Source organism: Piliocolobus tephrosceles, chromosome 10 (genome assembly GCF_002776525.5).
Source record: "Piliocolobus tephrosceles isolate RC106 chromosome 10, ASM277652v3, whole genome shotgun sequence".
Taxonomy (NCBI): Eukaryota; Metazoa; Chordata; class Mammalia; order Primates; family Cercopithecidae; genus Piliocolobus; species Piliocolobus tephrosceles.
Window position 1 is genome coordinate 118,889,216 of NC_045443.1, and position 18,036 is coordinate 118,907,251.

Below are 18,036 nucleotides of genomic sequence, written 5' to 3' on the forward strand. Positions count from 1 at the left end.
AAAAAAAAAAAAAAAAAAAAAAAAAAAAAAAAAAAAACAAGAATTGCTTGAACCCAGGAGGCAGGGGTTGCAGTGACCCAAAATCTTGCCACTGCACTACAACCTGAGCAACAGAGGGAGACTCCATCTCAAAAAAAAAAAAAAAAAGAAAAAGAAAAGAAAAAGAAAAAAGAAGAAAGACAAGAAAATAGATGTCTTTGAATGGTAGCAAGAGCAACGCTGAAGTGATTTGCCTATTCTGGACATTTCCTATAAATGGAGTCATAAAAGATGTATCCTTTTGTGTCTGGCTTCTTTCACTTAGCGTAATGTTTTCAAGGTTCATCCATATGACCCAGCATGGGTCACTGTTTCATTCCTTTTCATGACTGAATAATATTCGCTTGTATGGACTTTTGTCCTTTTGTGTATCCATCCATCAGTGGATGGACATTTGACTTGTCTGCCTGTTCACTGCTATATCTACTATTCCTGGTGCTCTTGGGAATAAGTGAATGAATGAGTGACTGAGTAGCATAAACAGAGCTGTCCAAGGTCAGAGAGCTGGTAAAATGTGAAGCCAGGATTGGAAGCCAGGCCATTAGTCCCCTAGAGCCTATGTTCTCAGCATCAGGCTTTACCTGCTAATCCCCTCTTTTTACAGACGAAGATGGCTCTATCACTCAGATTCCCGGCGGGAAAGCAATGGCATACTCAGGTGGGGTAACTAATGATGGAACCATCTACAAAGGTGTGGACAGAGTTAAGAAAAAGCAATAGGGGATAGTGAGCTGCCTGGGGCTGGGGAGTGGGGAGCCCTTATCACTCTCAGGACTAAAGGAGGGAGTGGTGCCCAGAAGCCCCACCTATATGCAACTGAGAAGGGCAGGGCCAGGGAGTCACGCCCATCCTCACTGCTCTCCAGTCTCCTGAACTGGAAGCCAGAGGGTGAGGGGAACCCTGATGCAGTTTGTATGGGTGGGAAAGTACAATTAGTTTAGACTGAAAAACTAAAAATCTACCTGGCCACTTAGCAGGCTGGAATAACAGAAATGGATCCAGCCAGCTGTAAAGACAACAGGGAACAATATTTCTCTGTAGCTGTCATGATAATACAACCCAGCCTCTTTGAGTGACTGCTGAAACATTGTCCTTTAAAATCAGAGACCTTCGGAAACTTTGCTGTTTGAAATTACATGACCAAGACTGAAATATTCCAATTTTGCCTGGAGGATCTAAGTCATCTTGACACAGGGAAGCAGCCTCAATTTACAACTCAGGAGCAGAGCTTCAGATAAAGAGTTTCTGGACACATTTGACATTTATCTTAGCTATGTTGCTTCCTAGGAAGCAGGGCCCTGGGTCCTCTTTGCAATCCAGACTTGACGTTGACTACTTTGTACAAACCTGTTGTGCTTGTAGTCTATCAAAACATGGCTTCATTTAGATTCTATCTAAACTCCACTTTCCTCGGAATCCTATAATAAATCGCTATCTTCCTTTGTTTGGTGACGTCCTGTAGTTCTTCTGGTGGGTGGTGTCCCTCACTGAGTAGGTCAGTAAACCTAACTTTGTTGGACTGCCACTGTGTCCCCGGTGATCTTCAGCTGATTCAGGTCTAGGTCACGGGTCGACCTTCCGGGGTGCCGAGCAGGGTGGAGAGTAACTCAGAGGGTCAAGCACGAAAGATCTGGCAGAAAAATCAAGCCCCTCCACCCTCACCATGCCTACCCCTGCAAATCTGATTTCCCCCACCAACTGCAGACCAGAGTATTATAAGGGGCGGCGGAAGAAGAGACGGACATCTTCATTTACTCAGAGCTCCTATACATCAGGGGCTGAATAAAGGGTTGTAGAAATGAATGAATCAATCTCTGAGTGGGGCTTCAGGCAATGGAAAGATCTCAGCCCTTTTCTGAGGCACAATGGAAGCTCCGGGTCTTGTGACATTTGCACGGCTGCCCCTTTCTTCTAACAGAAATGAAACCAAAAAAGTGAAAGGAAAGGGGGAAAGAGAGAATTCTAAAAATGCCCGTCCTCTGAACACCATCTTTGTGTAGGCATCTGGGGGAGGCCAGCTGGGGCGAGGTCATCTGCCAGCCAGGCCCGTAGGACTTGGCTCTTCTTGTTTATCGCGGCCGCATCTGGGGCAACTGCCAGGGCCCGCCCCAACTCTGCAGCCATTGGAGGAGCTTGAAGTTAAAGGCTCCTGCTAAAAATCAGTACGTTTCATTTTGCAGTTACTGGGAGGGGGCTTGCTGTGGGCCCGTCAGGAAGAGTAGAGCTCTGGTCCAGCTCCGCGCAGGAACGGAGACTGTCACCATGCCAGCCTGCTGCAGCTGCAGTGATGTTTTCCAGTATGAGACCACCAAAGTCACTCGGATCCAGAGCATGAATTATGGCACCATTAAGTGGTTCTTCCATGTGATCGTCTTTTCCTACGTTAGGTAAGTGGGATGTGAGGAGGATCCAGATCTCTGCAGTGGCCGACAGCACAGAAAGCCCCAGGGGGCAGCTTCAGGTGCACAGTCTGAATCTCACATGGTTTTCGAATCTGAGACGTGCTCTCAGCAAGCTGGGCGGGAGGGAGGAAGCAGCAGCAGCAGGCAAGAGGAAACGGTGCCAGGCTGCAGCAGAGGGAAGCCACGGGACGGGCAGGATTCCTTTCTGCTCTACTCCAGGCCCGCCAGGGCGAGCAGGGCAGGGCACGCCTGGGGAAGTTGGGAAAGCGCAGGGCAACGCCCTGGATCCCCAGGGAGGAGGCAAGGATCTCAGGGCACACCTGGTGATCATGCTGGCATCTGAGTCACCGTGCTTGGGAGGAATAACACCCTCCCAAGGTGATAATACAGGCTTGAAAATGTATGATAACTTTAGGTCTTCACCAATGTCAGGAAGGCCCTGCTTTTTGGTTTTTGTTTTTTCTAAAAGAAACTTACTGAGATATAATTTATACACCATACAATTTACCCATTTAAAGCGTATCATTTAATGATTTTCAGATTATTCGCAGAGTTGTGCAACCATCCCCACAATCAATTTTCATCGACTCAAAAGGAATCCCACACTCCTTGGCCATAATTTCCAACACTGTTCCTCCTCCTTCCTACCCACCAATTTACTTTCTGCCTGTATGGATTTGCCGATTCTGGACATTTCACATAAAGGGAATCACACAGCCTTTGTGCCTGGCTGTTTGCACTTAGCATGTTTTCAGTGCTCATCCATGTTGTAGCATGTGTTAATACTTCATTCAATTTTTTTTTTAAGAGACGGGGTCTCACTATGTGGTCCAGGCTGGCCTCAAACTCCTAGACTCAAGTGATCTGCCTGCCTCAGCCTCCCGAAGTGTCAGGATTACAGGCATGAGCCATTGCACCCGGCCGATACTTCATTCCTTTTTATGGCTGAGTAATATTCCATTGCATGGATAGACCACTTTTATCTATCCATGCATCCACTGATGGGCATTGGGGTTGTGTCCTTTTCTGGCTATCATGAATAATGCCATGCGAACATTTGTGTACAAGGTTTTATGTGGATACATATATTCTCCTTTCTCTTGATTATGTACCTAAGAATAAAATTGCTGGGTCATATGTTAACTATGCTTCACCTTTGGGGGAAATATGGAGCTGAATTTCACAGCAGCTGCCGTTTTTACACCCCCATCAGCAGAGTATGAGAGGTCCAGTTTCTCCACATCCTCACCAATGCTTGTTATCATCTGTCTCTTTGGGTTTTGTTGCTGTTGTTTTATTTTTGTTTTTGAGATAGAGTCTTGCTCTGCTGCCCAGGCTGGAGTGCAGTGGTGCAATCTCAGCTCACTGCAACCTCCACCTCCCTGGTTCAAGCGATTCTCCTGCCTCACCCTCCCAAGTAGTTGGGATTACAGGTGTGCATCACCACTCCTGGCTAATTTTTGTATTTTTAGTAGAGACGTGGTTTCGCCATGTTGGCCAGGCTAGTCTTGAACTCCTGACCTCAAGTGATCCACCCACCTCGGCCTCCCAAAGTGCTAGGATTACAGGCGTGAGCCACGATGCCTGGCCAGTTGTCTGTCTTTTTTATCATAGCCATGCTAGTGGGTGTGAAGTGGTAGTTCACTATGGTTGTGATTTGAATTTCCCTGATGGTGAGTGCCTCTTATTCTCTGTGCTGATTGATAATGATGATGGAGGCAACTTTTATCTATAGACAGCGGCAGTGTAGTTTACTAAGAGTTAGGGTAACTTTTTTCATAATACTGGCTATGTCTTCTGGGCCAAGTCATTAATTTCTCTGAGCCTCAGTTTCTGCATCTGGTCGTAGGGTTGTGACAACCAAAAAGAAAAAAAAGGCATGAGCAGCCCTTATCATGATGACTGACATAGGATAAGAGCTGGTATCTATTTTTAAAAATAATCTTTCTGAGTCCGGGTGCGGTGGCTCACACCTATAATCCCAACACTTTGGGAGGCCGAGGCAGGTGGATCATGAAGTCAGGAGTTCGAGACCAGCCTGGCCAATATGGTGAAACCCCATCTCTACTAAAAATACAAAAATTACCGGGGCATGGTGGTGGGCGCCTGTAATCCCAGTTACTCCGGAGGCTGAGGCAGGAGAATCGCTTGAACCCGGAGGCGGAGGTTGCAGTGAGCCAAGGTCGAGCCACTGCACTCCAGTGTGGGTGACAGAGCAAGACTCCATCTCAAAGTAATAATAATAATAATAATCTTTTTGATTATATAATAGTATATATGTATATAAAATACACATATGTATTTTTATATACATCCTCTGCTCTGACCCTCAAAGTAATCATGTCCAAGTTCAGCATTTGAGATCTGGAAATATGGATTCAAAAATCCTTCACTTCTTTGAGCTTTGGTTTCGTCATCTGTAAAATGGGGAGCATCGTTGATAGGAATATTAAATGAACTAATAAATGCAAAGTTGTTTGAGAACTATATGGCATATAGCAATCCCTGATTAAGTGTTAGTTCTTACTATTAATAATGCTATTATTAGGATTATTATTATTAGATTCATACGTTTACCATTCAACAAACATTGAATGGTAAACATATATGCTGGGTCGGGCATGGTGGCCCATGCCTGTAATTCCAGCACTTTGGGAGGCCAAGGCGGACAGGTCACTTGAGGTCAGGAGTTTGAGACCAGCCTGGCCAACGTGGTGGAAATCCCATCTGTATTAAAAATACAAAAATTAGCCGGGCATGGTGGTGGGCGCCTGTAATCCCAGCTACTTGGGAGACTGAGGCAGGATAATCGCTTGAACCCAGGAAGTGGAGGTTGCAATGAGCTGAGATTGCACCGCTGCACTCCAACCTGAGCCACAGAGCAAGACTCTGTCTCAAAAAAAAAAAAAAATATATATATATATATATATATATAGTATTTTTAGAAGAAACAGGATTTTGCCATCTCTACTAAATATATATATTTTTAATATATTTTTATATATTTTTATATAGTTATATATATATATATATATATATATATATATATATGTGTGCTGCAATCTAAAATAAGACATATTACTTAAACCAGCTATCATATGACCAATGGTAAAGAGCATAATTAGTAAATGCCCCCTTCTGCATTAATACATAGATTGTATGTCACAATTTCATGTAGCAGGTGATGGGACTTCCTGACATTCTTGGGCTCAGCATACAGTCTTTTTCTTTCTTTTTTAGAGACAGGGTCTCATTGTGTCGCCCTAGGCTGGAGTGCAGTGGCATGATCACAGCCCATCACAGCCTCACCTTCTCAGGCTCAAGTGACCTCCTGCCTCATCCTCCCAGGTAGCAGGGACCATAGGCACACGTCATGATGTCTAATTTTTTATCTGTTTTGTAGAGATGAGGGTCTCCGTATGTTGCTCAGGCTGGTCTCAAACTCCTGGCCTCAAGTGATCCTCCTGCTTTGGCCTCCCAAAGTGCTGGGATTATAGAAGTGAGCCACTGGGTCGGGCCAACAATTCCTTTTTTCTTTCTTTTTGAGATGAGGTCTCACTCTGTCACCTAGGCTGTAGTGGAGTCTTATGATCTCAGCTCACTGCAACCTACGCCTCCCAGGCCCAAGCAATCCTCTCACCTCAGCCTCTCGAGTAGCTGGGACTACAGGTGTACACCACCACGCCCAGCTAATTTTTTGTATTTTTGGTAGAGAGAGTTTCACCATAGTTGTCCAGGCTGCTCTTGAACTCCTGAGCTCAAGCAATCCACCCGCCTTGGCCTCCCAAAGTGCTGGGATTACAGGTGTGAGCCACCATGCCCAGCCTTCAATTTCTTAAAAGTAGATTATTGTATAATAATAAATTTTCTAAAAACAGACTACTATGAGAACACCTTGTAATGATTACATGTATTTAACTCCCTCAGATTCAGTCATACATGTTCCATGGGGACATGGAGAGAGAGAACAATATAAATAATGCAATGATTCAGCAACCAGGTTCCCTGGAGTAGGTGTGAGACGGGATACTGGCATCTGGGGTTCCCTCCGTCAATCTCTGTTCCCACATGCTTTTTAGCGAGCATCTTGCTGCTCTACGTATTAATCTGGGTACATATTTTTCAGCCACGAGGCCCCTAAAATAAGTCAACTCCTTCACCTTCACCTGGAGCGAAACTGTCAAAACAGTAACTTATTCTAGAGCTGGAGGCAAAATTGGCTCCAGCGGACCCACTAGGAAGTGGGAGGCATTTGCTATGCTTTGTGGACAATTTAAGGGTTTAAAAGGCCATTTTGATGAGCCATGATTTTCATCTTAAGTGCCACCTTTAGAAGATAACCTTCACATAAAAGTTTCTCTACTGTTTGTATTTTAAAATATAAAATGGAAGAAAAAACTATCGCCAGCTTTGCTTTTTTCCTCTTGCTTAATGGACTATCTATTAACATCTCACTAAATGGCCAAATGGAGTCTCACAGTACACAGTTTGGGAAATGCTGCCTTAAGTTGCACTGTGAAGCCTTCAGTTCATGTAACCATGACTTAGCCATCTGTGAAATGGGTAGACCCATGGGGCATAGGAATTGGGGAATGTAGTTTGCATCAAGTAGGACTGGTGTGGACCATAGGTGGAAATCCAGACAGGCTCGAGCAATGTTCAGGACACAGCAGTAAGTGACATGTTCTGACCAGGTGTTCCTACTGGGGCTGGAAGGACTAAGAGCCAGGATAAGGAGACAGGGCCTCAGTTACTGAAAATAGGATACAAAGCAGGGACTCGTTATGGGGGAAATTAACCAAGAGGCTGTTCAGCTTCTCTTATTCTCACAACCAAGTTCAGATCTGGAGTCAAAGGCAGGGATGCAGCTACAAGAGGAGTTTGTGTTGGAGGTCTGTGCAGACAGGATGCTAAGCAGGTCTGTGTCAGCCAGGATCGTTTGGGCAGTAAGTGACAGAAACCCAACTTATGTTAACCACAAAGCCTCAAAGCGGAATTTATTGGATCATGTAACTGGGCAGTTGGAAGAGATGGTGCTATCGTCGGACATGAATGAAGATAAGAGTTCAAACTATGTCATCAGGGCGGAAAACTATGTCATCAGGGCGGATCCCTCTCCCTACATCCTGGCTCCATTTGCTTCTATTTGGCTTCCTTCTTGAACAGCTCTCTATGTAGCAAGATATCCTCACATACTCTTCTTTTAACAACCTTAGAGGAGTAAACAAGTCTTTCTTGATAGCTCTGCTAGGAAAGTCCCAGGAAAGACTCTGATTGATCAGATGTGAGTTACAGATCCATCCCTGAATCAGTCACTGTGGCCATGGCCAAGGTGTCATCTGATTGGCCAGCCTGGGTCACGTGCTGGCTCCCGTGGCAGGAAGTAGGTAGAAAACAAGGGAGCCGTGTGAGCCCTACCTGAACCACATTCAGTGGATTTTCCTTAGGAAGGAAGATTCTGTTAACAGACCAAATGGGAAAAGGAAATGGGGAGGGGAGGCAGACAAAAATCAGTGATCTATTACAAGGTCTTTCCAAAAACCAGAAATTAGGGATTTCTGAAGTCTGCTTCTGTAGTCCTGGCTTGTCTCAGCCCTGCAGCTGGGCTGCGGAGACTTTATCTGGGCAACTGCTGAGCTCGTATTCTTACCTCGGCCCCTTCCTCAGTCCCACCAGGAGCCCTGCTCCTCATCTCGGACGTGCTGCTTGGCCTACGGAGGCTGCCAGCTCACCTTGGTACTTTACTACTATTTGGTTTCTTTGACCACCAAGCTGTTGCTTAAACCAAGCTGCCTATGATGGCACCACCTTGGAGAATTCTTTTTTATTTTTATTTTTTATTTTTTGAGACAGGTTATCACTGTTTACCGAGACTGGAATGCAGTGGTATGATCTTGGCTCACTGCAGCCTCGACTTCCTGGGCTCAGGTGATTTTCCCACCTCAGGCTCCCCAGTAGCTGGGACTATGGGTGCATGCCACCACATCCAGCTAATTTTTGTATTTTTAGTAGAGATGGGGTTTCAACATGTGGGCCAGGCTGATCTCGAACTCCTGACCTCAGGTGATCTGCCCACCTCAGCCTCTCAAAGTGCTGAAATTACAGGCGTGAGCTACTGCACCCGGCTGGAGAATTCTTTCGATTTTATTCCGAGTGGGTTGAGAAGCCATGGGAAGACTTCAAGCAAAGGAATAAACGATGGTTGCATTCTCTTTGGAGGATTTCCCTCTTCCCTGGAGACCAGTCCTCACAGAAGCTTTTCCAATGGCCACAGAAGACTAAGGAAGATAGAGAGAGGCACAGGAAACAATTCCACTCAGAGCTGCTGCTGCTTCACTGCCCAGTCAGCCTCCACTGGCGCCAACAGTGAGCCTGTGCTGTCATTCCTGGTCCCAGGCTGGCTGTCGCCATGGAGATGGTGCTGCTATGCTAGTTTGTGGCTGTTAAAATGGAGCTCCTGGCTGAACACCTGTTTCCCAGCGGGTGGCCACAAACCTGTGAGTCTGGGCCTCCTCCAGCTGAGTGGAAGTGAGCCCAGCACAGAGGCCAGGGAGGCACCAGACGCCAGGAGGAGCAAATCCAAATCCAACCCAAGCATGGCCCCTCTGACCATCTTTTTTTTTTTTTTTTTTTTTTTTTGAGACAAGAGTCTCCCTCTGTCATCCAGACTAGAGTGCAGTGGCACAATCTTGGCTCATTGCAACACCCACCTCCTGAGTTCAAGCGATTCTCCTGCCTCAGCCTCCCCAGTAGAGACTACAAGCACACGCCACCACACCCAGATAATTTTTGTATTTTTAGTGGAGATGGGGTTCTGCCATGTTGGCTAGGATGGTCTTGAACTCCTGGCCTCAAGTGAGCCTCCCGCCTTGCCTTCCCAAAATGCTGAGATTACAGGTGTGAGCCACCCTTGCCCGGCCTGCCCTTGACCGTCTTCAGAGAAGTCGAAGCAGGAGGTCTGCCACATTCTCATCCAAACCCTGACACCTGGGTGATGTGCTAGAGCTTGAGGGGGAGGGTCAGAGATAACCCAGTTCGGGAAGTGACCCCGTAGGAGGAGAAGAATCCAACCACGTGACACACAGCATGAAGAGAACAGTAAATGCAAAGATCTGGAAACACAGGAGGAACAGCAAGGATGGCATGTCCCAGAACCTGGAGAGAGAGGAGGGAGCAGCCAGAGCTGAGGGCAGGTCGGGGGAAGAGTTGCAGTTTGATTTTCAGTGCCATGGGAAGCCACTGAAAAGTGTTATGCAGAGAAGTGAAAGCATCTGACTCATGTTTCCAGAAGACTTATGGGTCACTATGCAGAGCACAGAGTGTGGTGGGACAAGAATGATGGTGAGGGACCAGTGAGAAGGTTCCTGGAGTCACCAGATGTGAGGAGATGGAGGCTTGGGCTAAAATGGGATGGCGGAGCTGGAGAGAGGTGGACAAAGCCGGGATGTGTTTTAGAGGCAGAACTGACAGATTTGCTAGGAGGTGAAAGATGACTCTGGGTTCCTGAGGTACGATGATGCCTTTTACCAACTTGAAGAAGACCAAGGAGAGGCTTGAGGACTAACATGGCACTGTGAAGGAGGCCAGGCAAAGGTGGAGACTGCTGTGAGCTGTGGCTAGGTGACAGACAGACCCGGTCTTAAAATATTTATGTAATAATAAATAAAGGACCAGATGCAGTGGCTCAAGCCTGTAATCCCAACACTTTGAGAGGCTGAGGCAGGTGGATCACCTGAGGTCAGAAGTTCGAGACCAGCCTGGCCAACATGGCGTAATCCTGTCTCTACTAAAAATACAAAAATTAGTCGGGCGTGGTGGCACACTCCTGTAATCCCAGCTACTTGGGAGGCTGAGGCAGGAGAATCACTTGAATCCGGCAGGCAGAGGTTGCAGTGAGCCTAAATCGCACCACTGCACTCCACCTGGGCGACAGAGCGAGACCCTATCTCAAAAATAAATAAATAAATGAATGAATAAATAAATAAATAAAGGATATCAGACAAGCAACTAAAACACCTGCCTACTGCCATCTATCCACATCCTTTTTTTCATGTCTAACACCAAAATACCAAAATAGCTGGAAGCACATCATCTCAAACGATAAGCATGGTTCTTTCAAATGAATGGCTGTAGCCTTATGAAAACCTGCCGCTGTGTCTGATTTTCTTGTTTTGAGGGGTAATGATGGAGGCTTCTCTCCTGCACCCACAGGCCTCTGGGGATGCCACCCCAGCCCAGCCTCCCACCCTGGACTGGAGCCTTCCAGCCCCTCTGCATGGGTAGCACAGTGTTGGGAAGAGGAAGGAACAGTTTGTCCAGCTTTTTCACAGGCCCACAGCTGGCCGGTGCAGTAGCAGAGAAAGCGGGGCTGGGGAAGCCAGCAGGGGCCGGATCATGGAGCGCCTTGAGCTGCATCCCGCAGGCACTAGAAAGCATGGAGAGCTGTCCCCCCAGCTCCCAGCATCTTATTAGAAAATATTCAAACATACAGAAAACATGAAGGGTTTTATGCTCATATTTTCATTTTAGAGAGACCATTCTGCTTGAAATATAACACCTACTGAGTACTGCAGAGGACTTAGCATGTGCCGAGTTCTGTTCTTAGCATGTGAAGTGTATTGGCCTATTTGATCCTCCTACATAATCCTGGAAGGTTGGTTGTGGGAGTGGGTGATCATGACCTGAACAGCCTAACCATGTTTAGGGAATGCTCTGTGTTATGAGTTCCAACCCCCCCAATCCATGTCACAGCTGAATGTCCCAGCTTCCCTTGCGGCCGGGACACAACAGGAGACCCAAGCTTTCTAAACATATGCCCCAGGCAACATTTTGATACACAAGGAATAACACAGGATGCTGGGCGTGCGCAGAATTCAAATTCAGGAATGGAGAGAAGTACTGCTCTTTGACCCATACAATAGGGGATCCCCTTCCTTGGACCCTGCCTTAGAGGGCCCCACTCCCACTGCACACTGTGAGCTGCCCCATGGAATGAGGGGTGTCTGAGGCTGGATTAATTTCTCTTTGTTACAAGCAGTGGAAACTAACACAGTCCCACAAGCCTAAACCAAGGTGCCAGCGGGCTGAGTTCCCGTCTGGAGACTCTGGGGAAAATTCACTTCCAATCTCATTTTTGTTGTTGGCAAAATTCAATCCCTTGAGGCTGCAGGACTGGGCTCTGCTCCTTGCTGGCTGTCAGCCTGGGGCCACTCTCAGATTCTGAAGTCCTCCCATATTCCACGCCACGTGGTCCTCTCCATCTCCAAGCCTACTATGACACAACACATTGTTCTCATGCTTCAAACCTCTGACTTCTCTCCTGGGACCAGTAGAATACTCTCTGGTTTTGAGGGGCTCATGTGATTGGGTCAGGTCAACTCTACCATATCATGGAGGCTCGCCATCTTGCCCAGGCTGGTCTTGAACACCTGGGTTCACGTGATCCTCCTGCCTCAGCCTCCCAAAGTGCTGGGATTACAGGCGGGAGCTGCTGTGCCCCACCAAAGCCAGCATCTTCAGACCTCTCTGCCCTGTTTTCATATGGCCTTCTCCTCTTTGTGTGTGTCAAATCTCCTTCTGCCTGTCTCTTATAAGGACATGTGTAATGGCATTTAGGGCACACCTGGATGACACAAGGTCCTCTCACCATCTCAAAATTGTTAACTTTGGCTGGGTGCAGTGGCTCATGCCTGTAATCTCAGCACTTTGGGAGGCTGAGGCAGGCAGATCACTTGAGGTCAGAAGTTCGAGACCAGCCTGGCCAGCATGGTGAAACCCTATCTCTACTAAAAATACAAAAGTTAGCTGGGCACATTCCTGTAGTCCCAGCTACTCAGGAGGCTGAGGCAAAAGAATCGCTAGAACCTGGGAAGCAGAGATTGCAGCGAGCCAAGATTATGCCACTGCACTCCAGCCTGGGGGACAGAGCGACTGGGCACGGTGGCTCACACCTGTAATCCCAGCACTTTGGGAGGCCCAGGTGGGCAGATCACTTGGGGTCAGGAGTTCATTCAAGACCAGCCTGGCCAACATGGTGAAAGTCTATCTCTACTAAAAAAAAAAAAAAAAAAAAAAAAAATTACCCAGACGTGGTGGCAGGTGCCTATAATCCCAGCTACTTGGCAGGCCGAGGCAGGAGAATCACTTAAACCTGGGAGGCGGAGGGTGCAGTGAGCTGAGATCACTCTGCTGCACTCCAGCCTGGGCAACAGGCGAAACTCTGTCTCAAAAAAAAAATTAGCCAGGCATGGTGCTGCATGCCTGTAGTCCCAGCTACTGGGAAGGCTGAGGTGGAAGGATTGCTTGATACTGGGAGGGTGAGGCTGCAGTGAATTGTGTTTGTGCCACTGTACTTCAGCCTGGGTGACAGAGTGAGACCTTATCTCAAAAAAAGTAGTATCGGTCAGACGCAGTGGCTCACATCTGTAATCCCAGAACTCTGGGAGACCGAAGTGGGTGGATCACCTGAGGTCAGGAGTTCGAGACCAGCCTGACCAACATGGTGAAACCCCGTCTCTACTAAAAATACAAAAATTAGCTGGGTATGGTGGGGGCACATGTAATCCCAGCTACTCGGGAGGCTGAGGCAGGAGAATTGCTTGAACTCAGGAGGCAGAGGTTGCAGTGAGCCGAGGTCATGCCATTGCACTCCAGCCTGGTGGCAGAGTGAGGCTCCATCTCAAAAAGAAAGTCTCTTTTTACAACTTTTTTGAGGTATAACTTACATATCATAAAATTGCCTGTTTTAAATATACATTTCAATAACTTTTAGTAAATTTACCAAGTTGTGCAACCATCATCATGATCCAGTTTCAGAACATTTCATCAGCCCAGTAAGAGCCCTCACACCCATTAACAGTCACTCCCCACCGTGGTTGCTCAACCCAGGTAACCAAGAATCTACTCTCTGCCTCTGGAGATTTGTCTTTTCTGGACAATCTTTCCTCTTAAACTCAGCAGAGTGAATTCTGTTGTTGAGAACTAGAAACCCTGCCCAATAGAATACTAATATCCTCTTGTTTTGCGGGGGAGACAGAGTCTCACTCTGTCGCCCAGGCTGGAGTGCAGTGGTATGATCACACCTCACTTCAACCTCCACCTCCCGGATTCAAGCAATTCTCCTACCTCAGCTTCCTGAGTAGCTGGGATTACTCAGCAATCTCATCTCTACTAAAAGAGAGAGATGGATCTCACCATGTTGGCCAAGCTGGTCTTGAACTCCTGATCTCCAATGAGCCACCCGCCTTGGCCTCCCGAAGTTCTGGGATTACAGGCGTGAGCCACTGCACCCAGCCCTAATATCCTCGTATTACAGAAGAAGAAACAATGACTCAGAAAGGTTAAGTCACTTGCCCAAGGTCGTGTACCAGTAAACGGTAGAGCTGAAATTGAACCTCACTCCAGAGTCCATGCTCTCACTAAAGTATTGCAGTGTGGAGAGTGGAGGGGACAGGGTGAGACTGGAGGAATGGAGGCCATTTAGGAGACTATTGGGATGTCCAGATCTGAGAGCTGATGGTGACCTGGACTGGGGAGGTGACAGAGGCAGAAGAGAGAAGTAGATGAATTTGAGCAATATTAGGAAGTGAAACAGTAGGATTTGGCAACTGAATGGGTGGGTGGACAAGAGGGAGAGGATGAGTCAAGGAATGTGCCATGCTTCTGGCTTGGGCAACTGATGGGTGCTGGAATATCTTGCTGGGATAGGAAATGCAGGAGAAACAGCCAGTTTGGTGTGGAAGATGAGGTCAGAACTGAAGGCATTGAGTTTGAGGTGTCTATGGAATGTACAAATGGAGATGTTGAATGGGTGGTTGGATATATAAATCTGGAGCTGAGATGTAGGTTTCTATATCACCAGCAAATAGATGACAACCAGAACCCTGGAAGAAGTTGCAACCGACCAGCAAGAGAAGATGTAGATGAGAAAGCAAAAGGGCCTAGAACATGCCCCCGAGGAGTGCTAACCTTTAAGGGGTGGGAGCACAGAAATCCACAAAAGATTCTAAGAAGGGTAGCCACAGAGATCCAGTGAAAGTCAGGCACAAGTGGATTCCTGCAAGCTAAGGGAAGGAGGTGAGGGAAGTGGGGCATGGTCACAGTCAGTGTCAACTGCTGCTGAGAGTTCCAGCAAGATCAGGTCCGTCATGTATCTATTGGATTTAGTGACAATGACGTTGTTGTTTACTTGGCAAGAGAGGCTTTAGACAAGGGATGGGGGTGGCAGCCAGACTGGAATGGGTAGAGGAGCGAGTGAATTGAGATGCGGAAGTGGATGTGATGACTCACCCTTTCTTTTACTTTTCTTTTTTTTTAAAGTTATTTGAGACGCAGTCTTTCTCTGTTGCCCAGGCTGGAATGCAATGGTGTGATCTCCACTCACTGCAACCTCCGCCTCCCGGGTTCAAGCGATTCTCCTGCCTCAGCCCTCCAAGTAACTGGGATTACAGCCATGCACCACCACACCGGCTAATTTTTTGTATTTTTAGTAGTGACGGGGTTTCACCATGTTGGCCAGGCTGGTCTCAAACTCCTGACCTCGTGATCCACCTGCCTCAGCCTCCCAAAGTGCTGGGATTACAGGCGTGAGCCACCACACCCAGCCTGGTGACTCACTCTTTCAAGGGACTTGGCTATAAAGAAAAGAGGCATGGAGTGGTGGTAGGAGGGATTAAGCTGGGGAGGGGAGGCATTTTTAAGAGGAGAAATGATGTTTAAATGCAGATGGAAATGGGACAGGAGAGAAAGGGAAGTTGATGGGGTAAATGAAAATTATCTTCATCATCTTCCTCACCATCACCAGCAGCAACCACAAGGAAAGCTTGTTCTGCTCTGGGACTGCCCTGCTAGACATTTCTTCCTTATACTGAGCCACAGTCTATCTCCCCGTAACTTTCGCCTTTTGGTTAGAGTTCTGCCTTGCGTCCCTCTTCTACTCTTCAAATGGCTGCACACTGCTACTGTGTCTCTCCTCTTCTTCAAACTCACAGCCCCCATCCTATGGGCCATGTGCTCCCAGCCTGGCTACCAGACCCTCTACTGTCCCAGCCAAGTTCACATGACAGTCCCCTTATTTGTCAAGCCCCTCTTTTTTTTTTTTATTTTTGAGATGGAATCTCACTCTGTCACCCAGGCTGGAGGGCATGGTGCAATCTCGGCTCACTGCAACCTCTGCCTCCTGGTTTCAAGCGATTCTCCTGCCTCAGCCTCCCGAATGCTGGGATTACAGGCACACATCGCCATGCCTGGTTATTTTTTGTATTTTTAGTAGAGACGGGGTTTCACCATGTTGGCCAGGCTGGTCTTGAACTCCTGACCTCCAGTGATCCGCCCGCCTCAGCTTCCCAAAGTGCTGGAATTACAGGCGTGGGCCACTGAGCTGGGCCAAGCCCCTCCGAAGAGGCAGTGTGCACACTCTTGCTTTGCTGATAGAAGCATGAAATGGTTCAAGCTTTTGTGATTTGGGAAAATGAACTCAGATATAAAATGTGCACACCCTTTGACCCAGAAGTTGTCCTATGGACTTAATGCCTTAGGTGTGAGAAGAAGCTTGTGCAGGGATTCCTGGCAACACGAATGCGGGAACAGACAGTAAGCACAGTGGTTAGGAGCACAGCATGAATGCGTCTCCCTGAGATCAGGCACAGGACAAGGATGCCCACTTTCACCACTGCTGTTAAACATTGTACTGGAAGTTCTAGCCAGAGCAATTAGGCAAGAAAAAGCAATAACAGGCATCCAGATGGGAAAGGATGAAGTAAAACTATCTTTAGTTACAGGTGGCACCATCCCATATAGGGAGAATTCCAAAGAATTCACAAGAAAACTGTTAGAGCAAAGAAACCACTGCAGTCAAGCTGCAAGGAACAAGATAAACACACAAAAATTAATTGTGTGGTTTTTTTTATACCAGCAATGAACATCTGAAAAGGATATTGGAAAAAGAATTCCATTTACTGTAGCATTTAAGAAAGCTGAGGCTGCAAAGCCACATGGCTGTGTTTGGAGCTGGTGCTGCTATTTACTACGTGGCCTTGGACAAGCTTCTCACTTCATTCATGCCACAGTTTATTTAGCTATCAGGTGGGGGTAATACTAGTACCTTCCTCATAGAGTTGGGGTTTTTTTGTTTGTTTGGTTTTGGTTTTGCTTTTGTTTTTGATGGGGGAGAGTAAGGATTGCAAGAGTTAATATATGTTAGCAAAATGGACTTAGAAGAGTGGTTGGCATATGGTAAGGACTATATTAGGGTTACCAAAAATGTTTATAATTGGGAAAATTGAACAAAGGTTCCAGTAATTATCCATCCCTGAAGGCTGGTTGGCAAATTATCACAATGTACCTTTTAGCTTGAACCGTATGGAACGGCCTATATTCTATAGCTATGGCCTACAAAATGCAAAATGGGCAGTTTTGTTTGTTTGGTTTTGAGACAGTCTCACTCTGTCGCCAGGCTGAAGTGCAGTGGCACAATCTTGGCTCACTGCAAATTCTGCCTCCCGGGTTCAAGCAATTCTCCTGCCTCAGCCTCCCAAGTAGCTGGGATTACAGGTGTGCACCCCCATGCCCAGCTAATTTTTGTATTTTTAGTAGAGATGGGGTTTCCACCATGTTGGCCAGGCTGGTGTTGAACTCCTGGCCTCAAGTGATCTGCCTTTCTCGGCCTCCCAGAGTTCTGGGATTACAGGCGTCAGTCACTGCAACCAGTCAAAATGGGCCGTTTCATACATTCAATCTAAACACTAGGATACTCTTTAGCCACTGAGAATGACTGTGTATCACAGATCTATCTTTATCACAGATATATCTTTACTGTCATAGAAAGAATTAATAACGTATTATTGAGTAAAAAGAACAAGTTACAAAACAGCCTGCAGCCATGTTTGTAACATCAGTATATCTATTCATGTGTCTAGGTGTGGACATAAAGAGATATCTAGAAGACACTCCCATTGCCTATGGGAATGACTTGTACTGGGATCTTTCTATTTATTTATTTATTTATTTATTTATTTATTTATTTATTTAGAGACAGAGTCTTGCTCTGTCATCTAGGCTGGAGTGCAATGGCGTAATCTTGGCTCACTGCAACCTCCGCCTCCCGGGTTCAAACGATTCTCCCACCTCAGCCTCCCAAGTAGCTGGGATTATAGGCGCTCACCACCTCACCTGGCTAATTTTTGCATTTTTAGTAGAAATGGGGTTTCGCCATGTTGCCCAGGCTGGTCTCAAACTCTTGATCTCAAATGATCCACCTGCCTCAGCCTCCCAAAGTGCTGGAGTTACAGGCGTGAGTCACTGCACCCAGCTGTGATCTTAACTTATATTTTTTCTTTTTAACCCTTGATTTTCACCCTGTTAGACTGACTTTAGGAATCTGACCCCCAAAACTGCAAAAGAATAAATTAGTGTTGTTGAAAGCCACTAAGTTTGTGGTAATTTGTTAGAGCAACAACCAGAAACTAATTCAATCAGGATTTAACTTGCCTTGGGGGTGCTGGCTCCCCCCTCACTTTCTTATCAGAGCATCTCTTGGATCCTCGCCCCTTGCTGAGCTCCCAGCATGGCCAGGTGGACCAGCGATGGACCTGATCAG

At 46.8% G+C, this 18,036-nt stretch overlaps 1 protein-coding gene across 3 annotated transcripts in view; it reads left to right on the forward strand.

The window, feature by feature from the left end:
• Positions 1-2,165: 2,165 nt before the first annotated feature.
• P2RX7 (purinergic receptor P2X 7) overlaps positions 2,166-18,036 on the forward strand; it is a 54,371-nt gene continuing 38,500 nt past the window's right edge. For all 3 annotated transcript variants that reach the window (XM_023204916.3, XM_023204946.3, XM_023204927.3), the window contains exon 1: positions 2,166-2,426. In XM_023204916.3, the coding sequence (XP_023060684.1) occupies positions 2,302-2,426 (125 nt within the window). In that variant the 5' untranslated portion in view covers positions 2,166-2,301. The remainder of the gene's footprint in view (positions 2,427-18,036) is intronic.